General features: G+C 39.4%; 1 protein-coding gene, 1 non-coding gene and 1 pseudogene across 2 annotated transcripts; 1 reads left to right on the top strand and 2 right to left on the bottom strand.

The window, feature by feature from the left end:
- The first annotated feature begins 2,141 nt into the window (after positions 1–2,141).
- Trnaa-ggc (transfer RNA alanine (anticodon GGC)) lies at positions 2,142–2,214 on the top strand. Its single transcript has one exon. It is a non-coding gene; the product is annotated as a tRNA-Ala (tRNA).
- Positions 2,215–12,968: 10,754 nt separating this feature from the next.
- LOC149116482 (uncharacterized) lies at positions 12,969–14,240 on the bottom strand (annotated as a pseudogene).
- A 1,978-nt stretch (positions 14,241–16,218) lies between these two features.
- Positions 16,219–19,650, bottom strand: LOC110046534 (uncharacterized). Its single transcript, XM_089283693.1, has 4 exons — positions 19,293–19,650; positions 18,770–18,919; positions 17,952–18,265; positions 16,219–16,903 (listed from the first exon to the last, which is right to left on the bottom strand). Exons 1-4 carry the CDS (start codon positions 19,600–19,602, stop codon positions 16,691–16,693), a joined length of 987 nt encoding a protein of 328 aa, XP_089139819.1. The 5' UTR covers positions 19,603–19,650; the 3' UTR covers positions 16,219–16,690.
- Between the last annotated feature and the right edge of the window lie 850 nt (positions 19,651–20,500).

Genomic DNA, 20,500 nt, shown 5'->3' with positions numbered 1-20,500 from the left:
AAGGTGAAGTCATTGATATGTACCACAACGACCCTGGCGTACTATGACAGAAATGAACCAGTTGTCCTGCACGTTGACGCATCAATTAAGGGCTTGGGCGCAGTTCTCTTCAAAAACAATAAGCCAATAGACTTTGCATCGAAAGCACTTACCCCTGCGGAGACCAGATATGCTAATATCGAAGGGGTACTATTAGCCGTGGTCTATGGCTGCGAAAAATTCCGTTCGTACCTCTATGGAAGATCGTTTGTAGTTAAAACAGGCCATCGCCCCCTAGAACAGATCCATAAAAAGAACCTGATGCGAGCACCTCTACGCTTTCAAAGAATGTTGTTGCGTCTACAACCCTACGAAGAGAAATGGTTACAGCCGACGCCCTGTCACGCCTTTCACCGTTGAATGAATTTGAAGTATCAAACATGAATGTGAAACTTCACAGCCTAATCAGAATCACCCCAGCTAAAATGGAAGAGTTTAAAGAGGAAACTGCAAAAGATGAAACCCTGCAGCTTCTATCCCGTCAGGTTATACAAGGTTGGCCCGATGGTGGGAAGAAAATTGTTCCGGCGCTAAACCCGTACTGGCGCTTACGAGGTGCCATATCAGTAGAAGATGGGTTGATACTTCTTGGAAGCCGTGTTATAGTACCTGAATCCTTGAGAGGCAACATCTTGCAGCAAATCCACGGAGGGCACTTTGGTATAGAAAAATGCAAACTACGAGCGAAATCCTGTGTTTAGCGGCCAAGCGTATACAGAGAAATAGAAAACCTTGTAAATTCATGTTGCGTTTGCCAGAGGTACCACAATTCTCAATAGAAGGAGCCTATGATACCATCAGAGATCCCTTCAAGACCGTGGCAAACATTGAGCGCAGACCTGTTCTACGTCCAACTGTCGTGGTTCCTCATAGTTGTCGACTACTACTCCAAGTTCCCATTTTTCGAGAAGCTTCACAACCTCACAACCGGAGCCGTTGTTAATGAGATGAAAATGTTATTCGCAGAAAATGGAATCCCAGAATCTCTTCAATGCAACAACGGTACTCAGTTTACATCCGGCGAGTTCCAACAACTGGCAAGCCAATATGGTTTTGAAATTGTGACGTCATCTCCCCATTACCTACGTGGCCATGGGTTCGTGGAACGCCAAGTCCAAACGATTAAGAAGACGATCCTAAAATGCAGAGAAACAAAAGAAGACATAGATCTAGCCCTGTTGGCTCTGCGAACAACGCCCCTGAGTTCCAACATACCATCACCGGCTGAATTACTGAATGGCCGAGTATTCAAATCCACACTTCCTGCTAAGATTCAGCCATCAAAGAACCAAGAAGAAGTTAGAAATTGGGTCAAAGTGAGACAAGACAATCAATGCTACTATTACAACAGGCACACCAAAGAACTCCCTGAACTACACAGGGACCAAGCCATCTATGTGCAAGACCCCGTGAGAAAGACATGGAATCCTGCTAGAGTCATAGATCAGGGAGAGACACCTTGCTCGTATCTTATAGAAACTGGAACTGGTGCTCAACTACGAAAAAATAGAATCCATCTTATACCAAGTAATGCTTCCAACAACTTAGCAAACAACTTATCGAGTTGTATTCCTCAAGGACGTATGACTGCACAATCTTCAAGCGCCAATCCACGAGAATCCACCACAGCAGGCAATTCAGCAAACAACCCATCGAGTGGCAATTTGATTATACGGCCCTCAAACTCCAACCCACAATGTCCCACCTTCACAGAAGCCGAGAAAGGACCAAGAAAGTCTCGCGTGGGACGTGAAATCCGAGCACCGGAAAGACTTAATCTCTGACGCTTGCTTTAGTAGTTTTTATTAGCATGATACATGAACACTAGGCAGAAAATGCCTATATATTCTAATTTTGATGTGAAGTTTATATGAAATAATTCATATATGAACTGCGGTTGTAGATGAAATTACAGAATGATCTTGATTTTTTTCAGGCTTCTTCTTTCCAATTGCTTAACTTGGAAAATATACTGCGATGATCATTCTTTAATTTCATCTACAACCGCAGTTCATATATGAATTATTTCATATAAACTTCACATCATTTCACTCCTCACGGGAAGATATGAACTCAATTGAGTGGCGTCGCTCCCAATGTGTGGCTTCATAGCTCAGTTGGTAGAGCATCGCACCGGCATCGCGGAGGTCACGGGTTCGAATCCCGTTGAAGCCTTGATTTTTTTCAGGCTTCTTCTTTCCAATTGCTTAAATTGGAAAATATACTGCGATGATCATTCTTTAATTTCATATTCTAATTTTATTCATTGTCAACGTATATACAAGATACGTGTATCTGAGACATTCGCCCGAATGAATATTTTGTTTTTGTTTGTTTTCATTTCAACTAACATAGTTTTTTAAGAGAAGGGGATGTAACATATTGGCACGTGAGAATTAGCACCTATTGTATGTTATATTTTGTGTACGCATATTTAAGTAGGCTAGCACATTATGCAAATCTAGAAAGCACTCACATCCACGGGGTGTGTATGAACAAGCAGAATAAACCTCTTTGACAACACACTACACAGATGTCAACAACTACCGGCGCCTTACAAACGATTTATCCATGACGGAAACGAAACTGACAAACGGACTTCTAACAGACCGACTTAACAATACAAAAACCGGCCTATTTGATTAACAATAGACGGATCGAAACCCACCAATGACTGATGACAAACTTTACACGAGTCTTTCAGCCAATACCGTCATGACTATACTTACCAATCACGTTCAACGGACCAGACTTATAACATCATCGACTGACAAACACTATTCACTTGACTCTGAAGATGACTTCCGCTCAGGTTGTCGAAACGTCAGTCACCAACAACAGTTCTTTTCAGAACTACACTCACCCGGACGATCACACTATACGAGCTACGGATATTTTCTTCTTGTTTATTACGAATAATTTATGGAATTCCAAGTTGTTTCTTTTTCATTGGTCGGTATCAAGAACTCGTTAACAGCCTCTTTGATAAGGAGTGATAAGTTTGAAAAACTTCAGGAGCCAAACAATAGGACTTTATTTTTTCGTGGATTCAAGTCAAAATTTCAAACACTTCCTTTCTTGAGCCATTTCAGGTGACGAAGAATGGAAACGCTTGACACACTTAAACCCATCATCTACTGATTGACGTGGTGCATGGAGCGAAGGTGAAGGAAGGTCATGAATTTACTACTTCAGCAAACATTGTCAGTTTTGAGTTTGAAGGCCTCCGTAAGCATAGAATATTTAAAATAATTATCTCCTTTTATTCTACATATTGAAAGCTTTACAACTTTCATAATTATTATTCTTTTCTTTCCTCTTTTTTTCCATTCCTTAATATGGTTTTGTTAAAAGCAATGGGAATAAAAAATATTTTCTGAAAGACACAGCTGAAGGTCTACAGTGACTGAAAATACTGCTTCCAGTATTGCCATCGGTGATAGACATTTTAAAACTCTGCCCTCGCTACAACCCGTTCGCTGTCGTTTATTGATTTTTAAGTCAATGGCAAGTAAGCGCGAGGGAGCGGTTTCCTCTCGTTGATGGCGGCGCTGTCCAAAGTTGAGTGCCATGTTTTTGAATTATTTTTTTCCTTTGGCTACGCGAAGCGTAGAAACGTGTTTGTTGCGGGGACTCCGATATGCAAATGTGTCACTCACTCACTCACTCGGGTGTAGACACTGTTCGTAATTAGTCGGCTTGAACGAGAGCGCCCGAGTCCGACGCCATGTTGGAATAGTAACCGTGCAGTCAGTGCGAGACTACTATTCAATGCATGCATCGTGCCAGCCCGAATATTGATGATTTTGTAGCTTTTACACGACCATTAATATTAGGTGTTTCGCTAAATTGAAGTGGAGTTGACTTCGAATGTTCGAATTAGTACTATGGCCAACTTGAAGGCTGAATTTCATGAGCATTTGACTCATCCAGGCGTTCAAAATGACCAGGAGATGTGCATTTGTTTTCTGGAAAGTGGCCTGAGAATGATTAAATCTCGTGCTGATGTGGCAAGCTTTGATGAGAATGTGTCTTATTCCTCGGCCTTAATGAACTTATATGAGCGAAACGAACAACTTTTAAAGAAAGAAACAGCCATTGAAAACAGGACAAACATCGGCACCATTGTATAATATTGTAATTTCATTTCTATAATTTAGTAACATCTAAACCTGAGGCCAGCCGAAATATTGTTTAAACTCTACCACGTTGTGTCAGCCTTGCAGCAGTGATGTATTATCGTTTTACTTTTCAAGTTTGGCTGATTAGATCTCCTGTGAGATCTAACGTTCAATCAAGCAGGACCTTCGTTCACAGCTTTGCAATTTAAACACTTAAGTTTTTCATGTTGAGTTGTCGATGTTCAACCGGCATCGAGTTAAGTTTAGATTAAAGTTGTGTTCTCTATAGTTGTCTTGATTATTATAGTACATTGATCTGAACTCTAAGTGGGATGTGAAATGCATATGAACTTGGAAAGAAATTCCCAAATACGTGATTTTGATAAGCTTAAATGATTTTTACCCTGTCTTTTGTTTACACTTTTGCTTCCTGATTGAAAAGATAACAAAGGGAAAGAAACCCCCTTGTAAGCTAGCCCCCAATTATTAGTTAATACTAAATACATTAACACTTCAATAAAGCTATTATTATTATTGTTGGAACACAAATTTATGGGTCGACAGATTTGTCCGATCAACACTGAAAATGCTTGCAAAAGAGTCTACTTATTTTGATTTATTTTACGTGCAATATATATAGAGACAAGCGGTTCCACATTGGAAAAGAAGTGCTCTCTCATAAAAAACCTCACCTATAGCCTTGAATGAAATGCAATAAAAACGTTTGTGAGCTCGTACGACTTGAATATATGCAAATTTTTTCCAGCACGCAGATCAACATCAGGATCTGGGTGTGAGGGAAGGGGGGTGGGGGGTGGGGAAGGGGGGAGAGTACTCTATGATTTGTTGGGCAGGAGTGTCCTCTGTGACCCAAGAACTCTTAGCCTTTACCACTCCATGTTCTGCTGCAATTTTGCCACCCTAGCTATTCTGGACATATGTCTTTGTAATATGTGTGCAAAAAAAGCCAACGAAAAAAGCTTGCACTTTGTGAGTTAAGTGCGACCTTGCATGGTACAAACCCGGCTTGTTTTAACAGCACTTAATAATACACCAGTAATTAGAAGTTCACCAATATGTTTCATCTCTAGATTACTTAATCCACGAGTTTGACCATAGGTCTCCTTTGATTTTTATTACTATCAAGGTTAGCAACACAGTCAAACAATCGAGTGGAATTGTTCACCTTTCTGTTTGGCTTTGATAGTTTTTCTTTGTACTGGCGTTTTTAATTCGGTAAGTTTCTTTATTTTACGCCTGTTTACACGCCAATAGTGGCCCTAGCGGTTAGAACATCCTAGAAGAAGTATCAAACGCCACATATTTTCTATATTTAGTCCACATGGAAAAGGCTGAAAGGTTTTACTTGGCCGTAGCGCCACTATCTTTCTTACGCTACGATCATGTAAAATACCTTCGTTTGGAATTCTAGATCCTAATACTCGGACAAAAAAACAAAAACAAAACAAAAAAAAAACTAATCAAACATTGCAACGTGAGACGGTTGACTGTTAAAGAGGGGTGGCGGATGGTAAATGCGAGTCTTTGCGAGACGGCGAGACAAGCGTTTTTCTCTGCGAGCCCGAGACATTTAGATTGCGAGGCCGAGACTTCAACGCGTTCAGACTCTTAAACTTCGAGCCCCAGATTTAGTTTAGAGCTAGAATGCAGCTTCTTGAAACTGACTGGAACCGGAAATTCGATTGTAACACACTACGTTATGATATCCTAGAGAAAAATAACTGTTTTTTTGGCGACAAACCGGACGTTGCGGTAGGTTTTGTACCTACTTGTGGAATTAAGACAATTTAGGAGAATTAAAAGTTAGGATTAACTTTTTCTCGGAAAATTTGGATGTTGCTTCATTAGAATTCAAAATCAAGTGAAGCCGGAAGACGTCATTTATAATAACAGATAAAGGAACGAATCGGGACTTCCAGACCCTTAGCTTTGCGAAAAATCGAGACTCCGAGACAGCTTCGTATAAAAATCGAGACTGCGAGACGCACATAACCGCTAAAAAACCAGACTGTGAGACCCATGAAATTCAACTAAACTTTTACGAGATCCAGAGTTTTTGAAGGACCATTCGCCACCCCTTTAAGGCCAACAATTTCATTTTCTTTTTCTTGTCCACTTGCTAACCACGTCGCCTTATTTTCTTTTTGTTATTATTTTAGTTGTTGTTTTTTTATTTTTCATATGTTTTGTTTTGTTTTTTTGTTTTTTTGCATTTTAACCAAACGAAACGTTATCTCGTTTCTTCTTAATGCTAGGATCTTCCTCACTTCGTGTCATCAACCCCTTACACTAACCTTTCCGTTGTCTCACTTTCGGTTTTCTTCTCCACTATAAAAAGGGTTTCTAGACTCCTACAGGTGTAACAAAATAGAAAATATATATCAAACGACAAACTACTCAATCCCTGCCCTGGATAAAGCTCTCAGTTTTAGTAGGTAGCCGAATTACTCGCCAGTACCTTGTTGAAAAATACCGGTTGTCTTAGACACTGTGATAGTCTTGCATTGCTTCCAGTTTTCTAGCCCCAAATGAACATAAACAGCTTAAACCAGCTGCAATGAGCTTTCATATTAAAAACCTAACGAGCTTTGTTAGCGGAAGGTTTTGAAAGACATCGTAATCATAAACGTGAAGTTGAAGTTTCTCCTGTCTGAATGTAGTAGTAGAAGTAGTAGTAGTAGTAGCATCAGTAGCAGCAGCAGTAGCAGCAGCAGTAGCAGCAGCAGTAGCAGCAGCAGTAGCAGCAGCAGTAGCAGCAGCAGTAGCAGCAGCAGCAGTAGTAGCAGTAGTAGTAGCAGTAGCAGCAGTAGCAGCAGTAGTAGTAGCAGCAGTAGCAGTAGCAGTAGTAGCAGTAACAGTAGTAGCAGTAGCAGTAGTAGCAGTAGTAGCAGTAGTAGCAGTAGTAGCAGTAGCAGTAGTAGCAATGGTAGCAGTAGCAGTAGCAGTAGCAGCAGCAGTAGCAGTAGTAGCAGTAGCAGTAGTAGCAGTAGCAGTAGTAGTAGTAGCAGTAGCAGTAGCAGTAGCAGCAGTAGCAGTAGCAGTAGTAGCAGTAGTAGTAGTAGTAGCAGTAGCAGTAGTAGCAATGGTAGCAGTAGCAGTAGCAGCAGCAGTAGCAGTAGTAGCAGTAGCAGTAGTAGCAGTAGCAGTAGTAGCAGTAGTAGCAGTAGCAGTAGCAGTAGCAACAGCAGTAGCAGTAGCAGTAGCAGCAGCAGTAGCAGCAGCAGAGCAGTAGCAGCAGCAGTGGCAGTAGCAGCAGTAGCAGCAGTAGCAGTAGCAGCAGTAGCAGCAGTAGCAGCAGCAGCAGAAGCAGCAGCAGCGGCAGCAGCAGCGGCAGCAGCAGCGGCAGCAGCAGCGGCAGCAGCAGCAGCAGCAGCAGCGGCAGCAGCAGCGGCAGCAGCAGCGGCAGCAGCAGCGGCAGCAGCAGCGGCAGCAGCGGTAGCAGCGGTAGTAGCGGTAGTAGCGATAGTAGGGGTAGTAGGGGTAGTAGTGGTAGTAGTGGTATACTTTATTTACCCTCGGATTGTAAAGTAGCTTTAACAGCTAATGTCTCCGAGCATTTCAACAGCACAATGGGCAAAGACCAGACCACAACACCGGGAACTTCGTGCCCTGCTCTTTACGATGAGTGTGTGGGTTCTTTAACGTCCCCTGTTGACCATAACAGTGACGATGCGGGAGACGGGGCCTACAGTTTATCGTCCTTATCTGAGAAGACTAGAATATCTAACCATTTGCAGATGTCATTGCAAAGGCAGCATATTCTCCTCAGTTATTTTAAGACCCTGTGTGTTGGTTCGGTTTGGAGCTCGAACCCGAGACCTCCCGCACGGAAGTCCGACGCTCTACCAACTGAGCTAACCGGTCGGCGGTATACGTATTAACATTTTTTCTCTAAGATGTCAAATATTAAGGGGCTGTCTCTGTAAAAACCGACTACTGATGTCACTTCGAAAATTCGATTTTTTTCATAAGCTGGGATTTCGAAGCCCTTACCTAGTCAATCACTAAAATGAGTTTTATTTGACGCTCTAAAAAAAAAAAATAATATTCGCTCAAAAGTCCCAGTTCTTTTTTCTAACTATATATATATCATGGCAGTTTGTTAAGCCATGTTGCAATTATAATTCAATGTTGTTCCTTCAACGGAAAGAAGATTTTCTACTCGTTAAATCGAGTTTGCCACGGCCATTGTGTTTGCAACAAGTGTTTTAGTTCCCAATCTTTCCGTGAGTATCACGAGAATCAATGATATGATACTCACGGGAAGATTGGGAACTAAAACACCTGTTGTAAACACAAAATGGCCGTGGCATTTATCAATCCTTCCTTGGCTCCCCGGATCACCGTTTTTCTGTTCATACCTGTACGTGTGCCGAGGGTTGTCTAAAAGAGTCGTTCTACAAACCTTTCAAGAGGACTCTACACGATTAAACCGGCTTCGAGGAAAACAATAATACAAAGAACATCGAAGAACTCAATATCAAGGCAAATCCGCCGCTCGTGTCATGTTGATTAATTCACCTTCACATTTCATTACCGAGCTTAAAATTCACCATCTTTATTAACTTATCACAATATTAATCATATATGTACTTTCTAACATATAAATCTTATTGATATAACATTTTCTAGTCCCTGTCCATAAATATGGAAAATAACTCGGCAAGGGTCGAAAATTCGATTTCGCTCATATTTTTACGGTAGATAGGCTAGGGCATGACAAAAACTACTGGATAGTTTTTTGGCAAAATATCCTTTTATTTCAAATAAATATGCAAATTACCAAATTCCGTTCAAATCGTCATTTGACGCATCATTTTGTTAAACAAGTTTGAGAGCCTCGCAAGCAAAACCACATCATTCTTCCGTCTTTAAAACACTCAAATATTTTTGTGCAATGTTTAGTTATGTACTGTGTTGATTTTAGGGAATGTTGCGATTTTTGTAGGGTGCAAAATAATTATATTTCGAAGACATGTATTTCATTCACTTAAAAGTACTTCATAAAAGTAATTGATTTTTACCATGTGCGAAACCTTCAAATGGATTAAGCTTCTGGTGGTTGAATCGCAGAAGGATGGTCTACAGATTCCTGTAAAATTTTCTTTAGGCAAATGATTGTGAGCGACGCGAGAGCTTTTCAAAGTACGTTAAAAATGCAGATATTTGACCATCCGTTGTCAAATTTCAATTTACGGCTTAGACATATATTTTAGCACGTGCCACATGTCTTGAGCTATATTAAGTTGAAATAGACACAGAGCTGATAATTTCGAAATGTTCTAACCTTATTTGCTGTAAAAGGCAGGTCCAAAAGCCGATTTGACGTGTTTCTGTCACCATTCGTCGCACATAAAGCAGAAGTTTGCTTTTGCTTACACAACGTCCGATGTACATCGCCAACTGTCAACTTATTTAATGGTCGAATACCATGAATCTATGACCCTCTTTCGACAAATACGATCACCACTGCATCTACGTCAAAAACGGCTAGCTAAGTGATTTGTAGATAGTTGCTTGCTTTGCACTACACCAAAATATTACGTTTGATCATCGTTTGATCTCTTGCTGCTTGAATCCTTGCTTGCAGCGGTTCCTTATTTGTTCGTCACGCAATGCTGTCATCCCATTTTAGGGGGTAGACAACGCAGCATTCCCTGAAATCCCTGAAATCCCTGAAATCCCTGAAATCAACCCAATACACATTTAAACATTGCACAAAATTATTTGAGTGTTTTAAAGACAGAAGAATGATGTGGTTTTCCTTGCGAGGCTCTCAAACTTGTTTCACAAAATGGTGCGTCAAATGACGATTTTAATGGAATTTGGTAATTTGCATATTTATTTGAAATAAAAGGATACTTTGCCAAAAAAGCTATCCAGTAGTTTTTGTCATGCCCTAGCCTATCTACCATAGGAATATGAGCGAAATCGAATTTTCGACCCTTGCCGCGAAATTAAGAATTTGTCTGATTTTTACAGGCAGGCACTCTTAAATGCCTTCGGCGGTTAAAACTTGTACATGTACATGAGAGTTTTTTAAAAAATATGTTTTAAGTGAAGTCTTACATACGAAATCCTTCTCTTCCAAAAACTTTAAAGATAACAGTTCTTCTGAGCTTTAATAAAGGAAGTTTTATCAAATATTATAAAATAACTGAGATACTACGCACGCTCTGCTTGGTCAGTAGAGCTGCTTAACCTATGTTCTATTGTACCGGTAAACCACGGCTCCCGATCTATGGCAGCTCTAAGCGGGAACTAGAGAACTCGGTACTCTAGCGATAACAAATGTAATAAACAGTTTCGCTTTTTACTGGCTCACATATCAATAACACGAATATCTTTCCATTGAACATATACATGGAAATTTACCAGGAAAAACAGGACCAGAAGTTGGTCGTCATATAAAGCTTCATCTTTTTTTTCCACGGCAAAATGTTACGCCGACTCCGGTTAAGTTAAGGAAGTTTTAAACATTTTTTCCATGCTTTACACGGTCTGTGGAGGACGAAGTCAGCTAGGTTTGACTGATCAATTTGGGTTGTCAAAAAAGCAGGCAAAAGGTTTCTTTCTAGCAGAAATTTTGAGTTTAAGGTGGCTGAACACAGTTTTTGACACCTGTGTTTCATTCACCTTTTTTTCTAACACCCTTGATCTCTCGGTCGCCAAAAATGGCAGCAAGCAAGTTAACAACACAAACTTTGGTTTTTTGATGGTTAAGCTGACGTATGTGCCGTTGCCATGGCAACACGAATAAAAATAAACAGGCCTTTAAAATCGGTTTCGTTTATTTGTTGAAAATCTAGTCATTAGATTTTCTTTATAATTTGCTTGCAACAAGCTTGTAACGATTCTCACAAGTTAACACCATTTCGCTAATAATTTAAGAGAGAGATCTTTAATTATCCCTTGTTGAAGGTTTACTGGAATATCTAGAGTTTCCTTTGTTAAAGTTCGGTTATTTTCAATACTCCAATTACTTATTTCCTAAAGTATTTTCGTGCCAAGTTTCGTGAAATTCTAATGAGTGGTTCTCGAGAAATAGGCGTATTTCCGAGAGTGCAAATTTTCATTCAATCGCAATTTTTTTACTTACTACGCATGCGCTGCATTTAACTGGGTCCTTTCGGTAACAAAGAAAAAGCTGAGAATTGCTGAGTTCTTTCCATCTTTACCTTTTCTAACATATATTTGTGATAAAAGACTGAAGCCATCAATACACTGCGTTCAATTATAGAGAAAAATAGCACAGATAGTGCGGGTGTTGAGTAAATAAAATGATCGCTCTATTAACGGCATGTTTGTTTTTTGCAATCCTTGTGCGGAATCTATGCTTTTATTCTTTCAGTCACTGTGATTGGTTTGTCGCGTCATCTTATGAATTTGATGAGAATAATCAACTTGATCACGAAAGTACAATGAATGTTCCTCTCATTGACAGACTTTTTTCATAGTTATTTCATAAAAGCGATACACCACTCTTTCTATGGGTCTACCGGCGCCATAAACCACTTGGATATTAGGAGAAGACTCGAAAAGCTTGTAAATCACGAGCCGTTAGGCGAGTGATTTACAAGCTTTTCTCGTGTTCTCCCAACGTCCCGCGTGGTTTATTGCGCCAGTAAACCCATAGAAAGAGTGGTCTATTGCTCAATTGGTAGATTCTGATAAATCATTTAACTTAAGTTCCCGGGTTTCAGTTTTGCTCGATCGCTCGACTCGCTCGATCGTGAATTGAACTCTTGCGATACTGAAGAAACAGCCGCTCGATGAAACGACTGCATCGTGCACAAGCACAAGCTTACTTTTCTGAAATTTTCCTTTAAGCGTCAGTCTTCTGTTCATTTAAGCTTATTTTACCAAATAACGAAAGAGACAGAAATCATTTTTAAGAGCCACTCAAGTGTTCAAGTCGCGCAACTATTTAAAACGAGATGGAAAGGAAAGCGAAACCCACAAACCTGCTATTGAATAAAAGCATCTCCAACAGCTAAAAGCCAGGGGTGTTTGTTCGCTTTCTTCACTACTCTCGCTTCTTTTTCGGATATTCTTCTTTTCTTTTCCCAAAGAGGCCGTGAAGGACAGAGAGCACAGCCACCAAAAGTTTCAACCATATGCAGTTTGTTTTCAATTCTTTGGAGAACTAATCCAAATTTAAGCTTAACTAACTTTTGAGAAACGCTTCTGCGAGCAAATGTAATTTTCGTTTGTTGTCAGCTTGATATTAAGGTTAACCGAGCAATTTAAAGTTGTTTGTTTGTCAGGCGAGACCGAGAAAAGGTAAACTAACTCACCGCGATCCAAGAAAAAGCTTGATCTGTCGCTTTGTCGGCTTTTTGAATGAACATTTTCGCGCGGTTTATGGTGCCTTTGACTTTATGTGAGCAGGATGAGATTCAACAAATACATCCATCCGATAGAAAGAAGTTAAAAGTCGCGATGTTATAAAAGAAATGGTAAGCATGCAGCGTGCAACTATCGAGTCATGGATGCACGCGGGAAGTTTGCTAAGCACTCAAGAAGCTAGAGTCGCACGAGGCGATCGCCTCGTGCGACTCTAACGCTTCTTTCGTGCTCAGCAACCTCCCGCGTGCATCATAACTCGATAATTGCACGCTGCACGCTTACCATTTCTTAATTGGTGGATGTGGGGTGAGAATGTGGTAGAAAGAAGAACATTTACTCCGGTTGACATCGGGGTTTCTAAAACGTCTGTAGTTAAAAGGCACTTTTATGAACATAACTGCGAAAAGTCAAAATACAAAAGGCATACTTTCAGTCTTTGATCGATGCCAACCCAAGTCCTGTTTTTTTTTTTTTTTTTTTTTTTCCAAAATTACCATGTAAGTAGACTGAAGCTACACAAAGAGGGTCATAATGAGTTACGCACGCAGTTTGTGATGTGAAATTTAAAACGTTTTGCACCACAAACATTAGTTTTGTTGTCGTGTGTTGGATAAGAATAAATTAGAACAAACTACAAATTCTTCTTCGTTTTTTACGTCACTGATTAACAAAGCTATGGTTATGGCTATTTCTATGCGACCACGCAAAGCCTCCATATTGTGTAGCGTTTGTCCATGTTTTTTGTTGTTGTTGTTTTTGAATTGGTTCATGCTTAGCGTGCGCATATTTAACCAATAGATTCCATGTTGTTGTTCATCTGTTCGCGGCCATTGGCATCGTGCGTAAACTTGAAACTGACTTTGCTCGCTGCTGTGCCCTGAAATTAAACGAACATGATTTGGCGGTCTGGAACATTCGCGTCAGAAAGCAAAGTAATCGCAGACGCCATGACGGAGTGGCTGGTGTATATCTGCGAGAGCTCTGCTCCAAGAGATATAAGTTTCATCATGTCACACAGCTTGTTAACACCAAATGGTCTGTTTTCGTACCAAACGGTGTCTTACTTTGTCACGCTTGGTTTTGGATATTGGAAAAACGCTGTGCAAGACGGGTTTAGTTTTGCTGCAAAAAAACTTTAGACTGGCAAAGGCATCGTCATCTGCTCCAGTGCTATAAAGCCTTGTTTCTCGTTCAGCCGAGGGCTTGCTGTTTTCACCACCGGGATGTTTTTTTCGTGGCTTCTTTATGGGTCATGACCGCGTGCTCGCGGCCATTGGCAACGTGCGTAAACTCGAAACTGTCGCGGCGAAGTTCTAGCTAGCCCTCTCTCCCAAGTCTGCTCCAGTAAAAAGAAACGTAAAACCACGTTCTTCCCAGCAGTCCGGCTGGAGTTGTCATGCTAAGGAACGGGCTTGCTCGAATTTTAACAAGGTTAGTCGTTTCAAGAACTGGTTTGTGTTGAACATTTTCTTTGCCAGCGCGGCGGTTGATTCTGAGCTTGGCGTCGAGAATTTTGTTGCTGTTTTGAAATACTTGATTATTTGAAATTTTCACTGTGACGCCATTGTTGTTTAGGTGTCGTTCAACTGAACTGCGAAAGCCGAGAAGAGCTGAGCGGCTGTACTCTTCACCTTTTTATGTTCTAGCTTCCACATAAAATCTTGCCAGGTTTCGGTCTTATTCCACCGTTCTCATTTCAACAAGCGGTGTTGTGGTGTTTCTTTCGTTACACCAATCTGCGTAAACAAATATTTTGAGACTGAGAAAAGTTGAATTTTTGAATTAATCTCACAAACGTCCTGCTTTATGAGTTTGTTAAATACGAAGCAAAGCATTGGGTCCTTACCTTGAAATAATTTTACGACCCATTTTGTATCTCGTTTGGTCGCGTTGGACTGCAACTGCTCAAGTATATTTTGAAGCTTTATATCTTCCACAAAGAAACGAGTCTTTTGTTCCTCTTGTTTCTCGTACAAAGCCATAGCCTGAGCGAGACTTTCTTCTATATCATCCTTCACCCAGTCAGGTAAAATGTCCTCTAAGTTTGCAAAAGTTTCCCCCATTTTGATTAAAAAAAAGTAGCGAAGGAAAAACTTCGTAATGATGACGTAAGTCGTGCGTCTGTCCTCTAATAGATCATAGGCGAAAACCAATCAAACGCGGGAATAACAGGTTATTATTTAACGAGCTATGGATACACGCGGGAAGTTTGAACAGCACGAAAGAAGCGTAAGAGTTGCTTGAGGCGTAACCGAGAGCAACTCTAGCTTCTTAAGTGCTCTCCAAACTTTCCAAGTGCATCCATAACTCGATGTAACAGCGACAACAACTTGGGCGCTAAAACAGGTTTTATTTGTCATTGACTACAAAGTTCTCGCAATGCACGGCGAAGGAAAACAAAGGATCCAGCTGACTAGTTAGAAACACGCCACAATCACTTACATGTAGGCGTCGGTTGAATAACACGCTTCCTCTGGTTTCTAAAATTGTCAATGAAAAATGCGCTTTGAATAAACTGTATTAAAAATGTGAAGGATAAGTAAGCAAGTCAAAAATACTCGATGAAAATATGGACAAACCAAGTCAAAATACTTAAGTTTTAGTAAACATCTTAGCTTGGCGAAAATCAAAAGTTTGGAGTGGAACTCGACGGAAATTTTGCAACTAAAATAAAACTGCAAACGTCGTGTTATATACGCACAGCCGTGAGTATATAAGGATTTCTACCTTAAGGGCTCAATAGATGTTAGGTAGGAGCCGCGCGCACGCTATGTTACAATTTGTTTTTCCTTCTTTTTCTTTTTTTTCTCTTTCTTTTTCTTATCTCTTTTTGTTTGCCTTGGTAAAAGTGGTTTATGTTCAGGCTCGTACCTGTATGAAGAGTTTCTATCATCCCGCAGTGTTTCCTTTAAGAAATAACTTCTTCAACAGCCATCAACCTTTGATGGTGATCATTAAACTTCAGTTCAATTCCAATGAATCAGGCGATGCAAAAAAACAAACACAAAACGAAACAAACAACAACAGCAACCAAAAAAATAAAAAATAAAAAATACTGACAACGCTGTTCCTGGGATAACAGAAAACACTCTGTTTCTTGAAGACATCAGTTTGGCCAGGGAATTGTCGAGGCACTCTTAAATACATTCCGCAAAGACATGTTTGTTACTGATTACTTCTTATAAAAAACGTGACTCCTGTTTGTAGTATCAGAATGTGCAAGAAGAAATTAGATGTTACAGCAATGCAGGAATAAAGCAGAAAAGGGGCGAGTGAATCATCAATTATAGGATTTTGCAAGCTGGTTTAAACATGTTATGACTAATTATTTTTCCCAGTAGAGATACCAGTTGTCATCTCATTTGAGGCCGGTATCAATTGAAAGACGAACAAGTAACGAGACATTACACACGACGAATTGCCCTTTTACACGATTAAGATATGATAATAAATAATTAAATAAATAAATAAATAAATTAATTAATTAATTAATTAAAACAAAAAAAAAAGGTAAGACAAAGTGTGAGGATTTGCCACTCCCGTGAATCTTTCGGAGGTGTGGTGTATGATTTTGGGGGAGACGGGGAGGTACCGATTGTCTTAAGATTATGACAAACTAATAACCTTGTGAAAGATCTTGCCAATTAACTAATTATCCAACCAAAGAGCAAACTCCATTAACAGTCCGTTATAAATTTGCAAACTTTAGTTTATTAGCCTTCTGGTAAAAGTACTCATTATATACCGTTAACAGCAGACTGAACATGATACAAGCCTATTATAAGTGGTCACTCCTACGTTATGCTCTCTCGTTAAAACATTTTGCCAAAAGATTATCATATTTTGTTAGTTTTCACTAAGAACAACTTGCACCTGTCCGTTTAACTAGAGAATCCTCACCTACAGGTAAGGTAAAGACTGTTATTTTTTTGTTTTTTTTGTTTTTGTTTTTTGTTTGTTTGTTTGTTTTTTTGCTAAAACAAACTGCCAATCGACAATTGTTTGTCAAATGAATACAGAGAGCTAATATTCAATAATATAAGGTATCTGAGCACATCATAACGTAAGTTTAAAGCTCTGTGTATTGTTTCAGGAGGTTCGCAGCAGTGCTATTAAGCTTTTACCTGAAAAAAGCGCGCTTAATTTACCCTACTTTAAAATTAATAGCATTTGAGATGAAATGCGAAAGTAGCAACTACCTTTAACCCGTAGTGACAAGAAATTTCGTTTGACTGCTTTAACACAAATATTTCAACCCTCAAACAACACGTTGCGTGATGCGTTTCAGGATAAAATCTAACGAATTTTGCTTTGACGTTAGGACTGAGTGAATGCTTCACAATGTTGCTTCCATCTGTATTTCCTGCGAACACCTTCAAATGAAAAAAGAAACCGCAGCACAGTTTGCATTATGCGCTCATGACTTAAATCAACAGAAAAAATTAAGTTTTACTGGTGTAATAGGACATAAATAAAGGTCGCGAAATATGCTGGTTATATTTGAGCTTGTATAATTCAGAGGCTAATATAATAATTAATTATAAATGGCGTTTTCTGGGTTATTCTATTATCATTATTGTTATTATTATTATTATTATTATCATTATTATTATTATTACCATTACCATTGCTATTACCATTACTATTACTATTACCATCACTATTATTATTAGTAGTAGTAGTAGTGGTAGTGGTAGTGGTAGTAATAGTAATTGGACCAAATAGGGTACAATTCAGGGAGTAATCGCGCTAGTAATTTCAAAATCCAACGAGCCCGAGGCGCGAGGCCGATTTGAAAATACGAGCACGATTACTCCCTGAATTGAACAACGCGAGGTCCAATTACTAATTAATCCTATCTAAAACAAATGTCGGTGTATTTTGGTAAGTTCTTTCGAGCGAAAACGTCTGTTGTGCTTTTCACAAGTTTCGAAAACTATGGGAAACATTGCGAAGGAAGCGATTAAAGCGCGCGTGATTGACGTGAAAATCACCTGGGTATCCAATTATAAATATCCAATTACAAAAAGTTTAAATTGGATACCTGTAATTGGACACCCGCGTGATCGTGCAAAGAATACATGACAAATAGGCGCGTGGGGATCCAATCACGATCGATAATTTTGTTATCGATACAATGATTATGATTATGATTATGATTATGATTATGATTATGATTATTGTTGTTATTACTATTATCATTTTCTCGCCCATTCGAATATAATCATTAATAATCGTTGTAATAATACCTTCAATATCCTGTTTGTCTTTAAAATGCAGAAAACCTATCAGTAAACTTGCTTTATACACGAGGACTACAGGGCTTACATTAGTACAAAGAAATTGTCCTGTTTACTCAGATAACTTTATGATTTATCTATAGACCTCAACTCCAAGACAAGAGTATATTATCTTAGTCACCTTTTCAACATTGTTTTCCTTGTAGCTGTTCCATGTTACTCCATCTGTAGAAAGATGCACTTTGTAGCTGATGGTCCACGAAGAAAATGATCTTACTCCTTGTGTTGCCACTGCACAAACAGAGTGCACTGTACCCATATCAACTTGAAGATAGTCTGTTCCTTTACTTAGTTCCCATACACACCACGCTCCATGTCCCCTGTTCTCATTCAGCCGGCCATAGTATGGATAGTGCTTACTAGTGGCATATCTGTGTGCCTTCATTCTCCTATCTGGTATTTTGTTTCTGTCTTCTACACCAACAGCTCCACAGACTAAACCACAAACAAACAAACAAACAAAAAGCAATAAAAAGGACAATCGCGTTACTGCGTTACGTACCTTTGAATCAAATGAGGCGTGGGGCATTAACTTAGGAAAACATTAATCACATATGTACTATCCAGCACATAATTCTTATTATTGATATAACATTTTCTTTAAATCTCATCGTTTGGAATTAGTGACTTATACAAACCAAGGTTCAGATAGCCCAACTCAGTCACTTTGTGTCTGCGAAATATCTCCTACGCTAATTAAGAAGCGGTTGGTCAGCGGTGGAGAGATGGTCGGAGACCCCTTGTCTTGATCTCTCCTCCAGTAAACAGGCAAATATCCGGTAAACTCCTCGGATCCTTTTCAATAGTGCACCGCGTGAGATTACCAATGGGAAACCATGGGAATAGATCTCTTTTACTCAAAGAAGGAGTCAACAGCAATAATATGCAAGTTATGCTCAAAACATTACTTAACTGACATGAAAACTGGCTGTCATTAACCTGCTAAATTCATGTCGCAATGCACCAAAACTACCGTTCCATTCCCGGTTGGATCAAGCCAGTACTTGCTGGTAATGGTTTCTTTGCCTTCACTTGCCTTTATTTCCTGACACGATTGTGCTGGAAGCTCCGAGATGGAACCCAGAGGAGCTTTGATCAAAAAAAGAAATAATGATATAAAATTTATTCAGTATACTTTTAGTCGTATTAAAAAAAAATGATAAAAAAAAAAAAACCTTTGTTTCTGTCCAACGATGGCCTACGGGCTCACAAGGATCGAAGATCGTTCACGAAGAATAAACTCTTGAGAAACCAAAGTCTACTCGGCCGTGAATATATAACTAAGAAATTAATTAGGGTAATCACAATAGGAATTTTGTGTTTTTACTTTTAACCTCCGCTAGTGAGTAGGGAAGCTATCATTAGTAAAATTATAGGTTGACGTCTTCCTCGAAAAGTCGATAATTTTCTTGTTAACGTATGTCTCTGAAAAGTGTCCATGCTAATTAAGTTTTGTACATACCCTGGTTGCGCAAGCGTCGTAAGTAAACACGTGCCGGGTCTGAGCGGAATTGTTCTGGTCTTGCCTCCTTGGTGCGGTTATTCAATTCGCACGAATTTTCCCCTACGACGTAGTTATAGCTTTGACAGGTGAGTTCTCGTTCACACCTGATATCACACTCGTGAAAGGCTCTTACGGAGAATTTTTTGAAGACGAATCCCTGTAGAGCCATCCCATTTATGCTCCGTTCCTCTCTGCATTGTTCCCCAGCAGATAGGCAGTCCGTAAAGAAGCCGGTGAAGAGGAGGAAACATAGAACAGTCCACAGCATTTTCCCGGTCTCTCAATTTTTAACTGTAGGAGAGACAAACAAAATATAACACTTTTAAACACACTGCGGTTCCTTTCGTGTTGTTAAAAACAAGAACGCAAAAGGAACTTCGGTCAATTACTTGACGTGTCATATGCTTCAACATACATCCACAGAACTGACAGTTGGATAGAATACAATTCACTTTAAATGCTAAGGAGAACGAGAGGAACCTAATTTTAAAAGAAATGTATAGTGGAAAACTGATAAAATACAGACCAATATCTTAATGTGTGCTGGAAAATATTAAAAATATATGCAAGGCTAACAAAGAGAAAGTTTCTCACTACCCGAATTTTCATTTAAAGCTGGTTTTATTCCTTGTTCAACGATGTCTCCTTAATAAAACTGTTAATTGCAGTTAAGACATTCACGAACCTTAATATATCGCTCAATTTGCAATATTAATCAGGAAATAAGTTGACTTCAGTCTACGACTTAAAGCTACATGTACTACCTAGCTACTAATGTCAATTAGTATGAGTAGATCATTGCAAGCTATTTATCATTAAGAGTCGACTATCGACCGACGAGTGGCTAAATACAAAATGAGAGAGAAGAAGCTTGAAGAAACTGCAACGCAACAGTCATATTTCCTCTGAACGAAACTTTCACATTTTGTGCAAGTTTGTAAACAGCAAAAGTATCCAGGCCTTGAAAATAAACAAGGAAAGAAAAGTGGTGTCACTTAAACGAGATCAATCTGCTTTCCATAATTTACATGTTTCATCAGATTCGCACAATCTTCAGGGGATGTCAAAAGACTTTCAAAATTGTAGCCATGAGTTAGCATTTTGACCAAAATTATACCTAAAGCAAACCATTTCCAAGGAATCCTCACTAAACATGGGACGCCCTC

The sequence above is a fragment of the Orbicella faveolata genome, unplaced genomic scaffold, assembly GCF_042242905.1.
Source record: "Orbicella faveolata isolate gen_17 unplaced genomic scaffold, um_ofav_v1 contig_12, whole genome shotgun sequence".
Lineage (NCBI taxonomy): Eukaryota > Metazoa > Cnidaria > Anthozoa > Scleractinia > Merulinidae > Orbicella > Orbicella faveolata.
The sequence above is the reverse complement of the archived record's forward strand: the minus strand, read 5'-3'. Positions and strand labels throughout refer to the sequence as shown.

Excerpts from the sequence above, each read along its gene's own strand:
- LOC110046534 (XM_089283693.1), bottom strand. The coding sequence starts at position 19,602 with ATGCTGTGGACTGTTCTATGTTTCCTCCTCTTCACCGGCTTCTTTACG. Across the intron at positions 18,266-18,769 it reads TTGCGACATGAATTTAGCAG|TCTGTGGAGCTGTTGGTGTA; the intron begins GTTAATGACAGC and ends TTTGTGGTTTAG. Across the intron at positions 16,904-17,951 it reads AGGAAAACAATGTTGAAAAG|GTGTTCGCAGGAAATACAGA; the intron begins GTGACTAAGATA and ends TTTCATTTGAAG.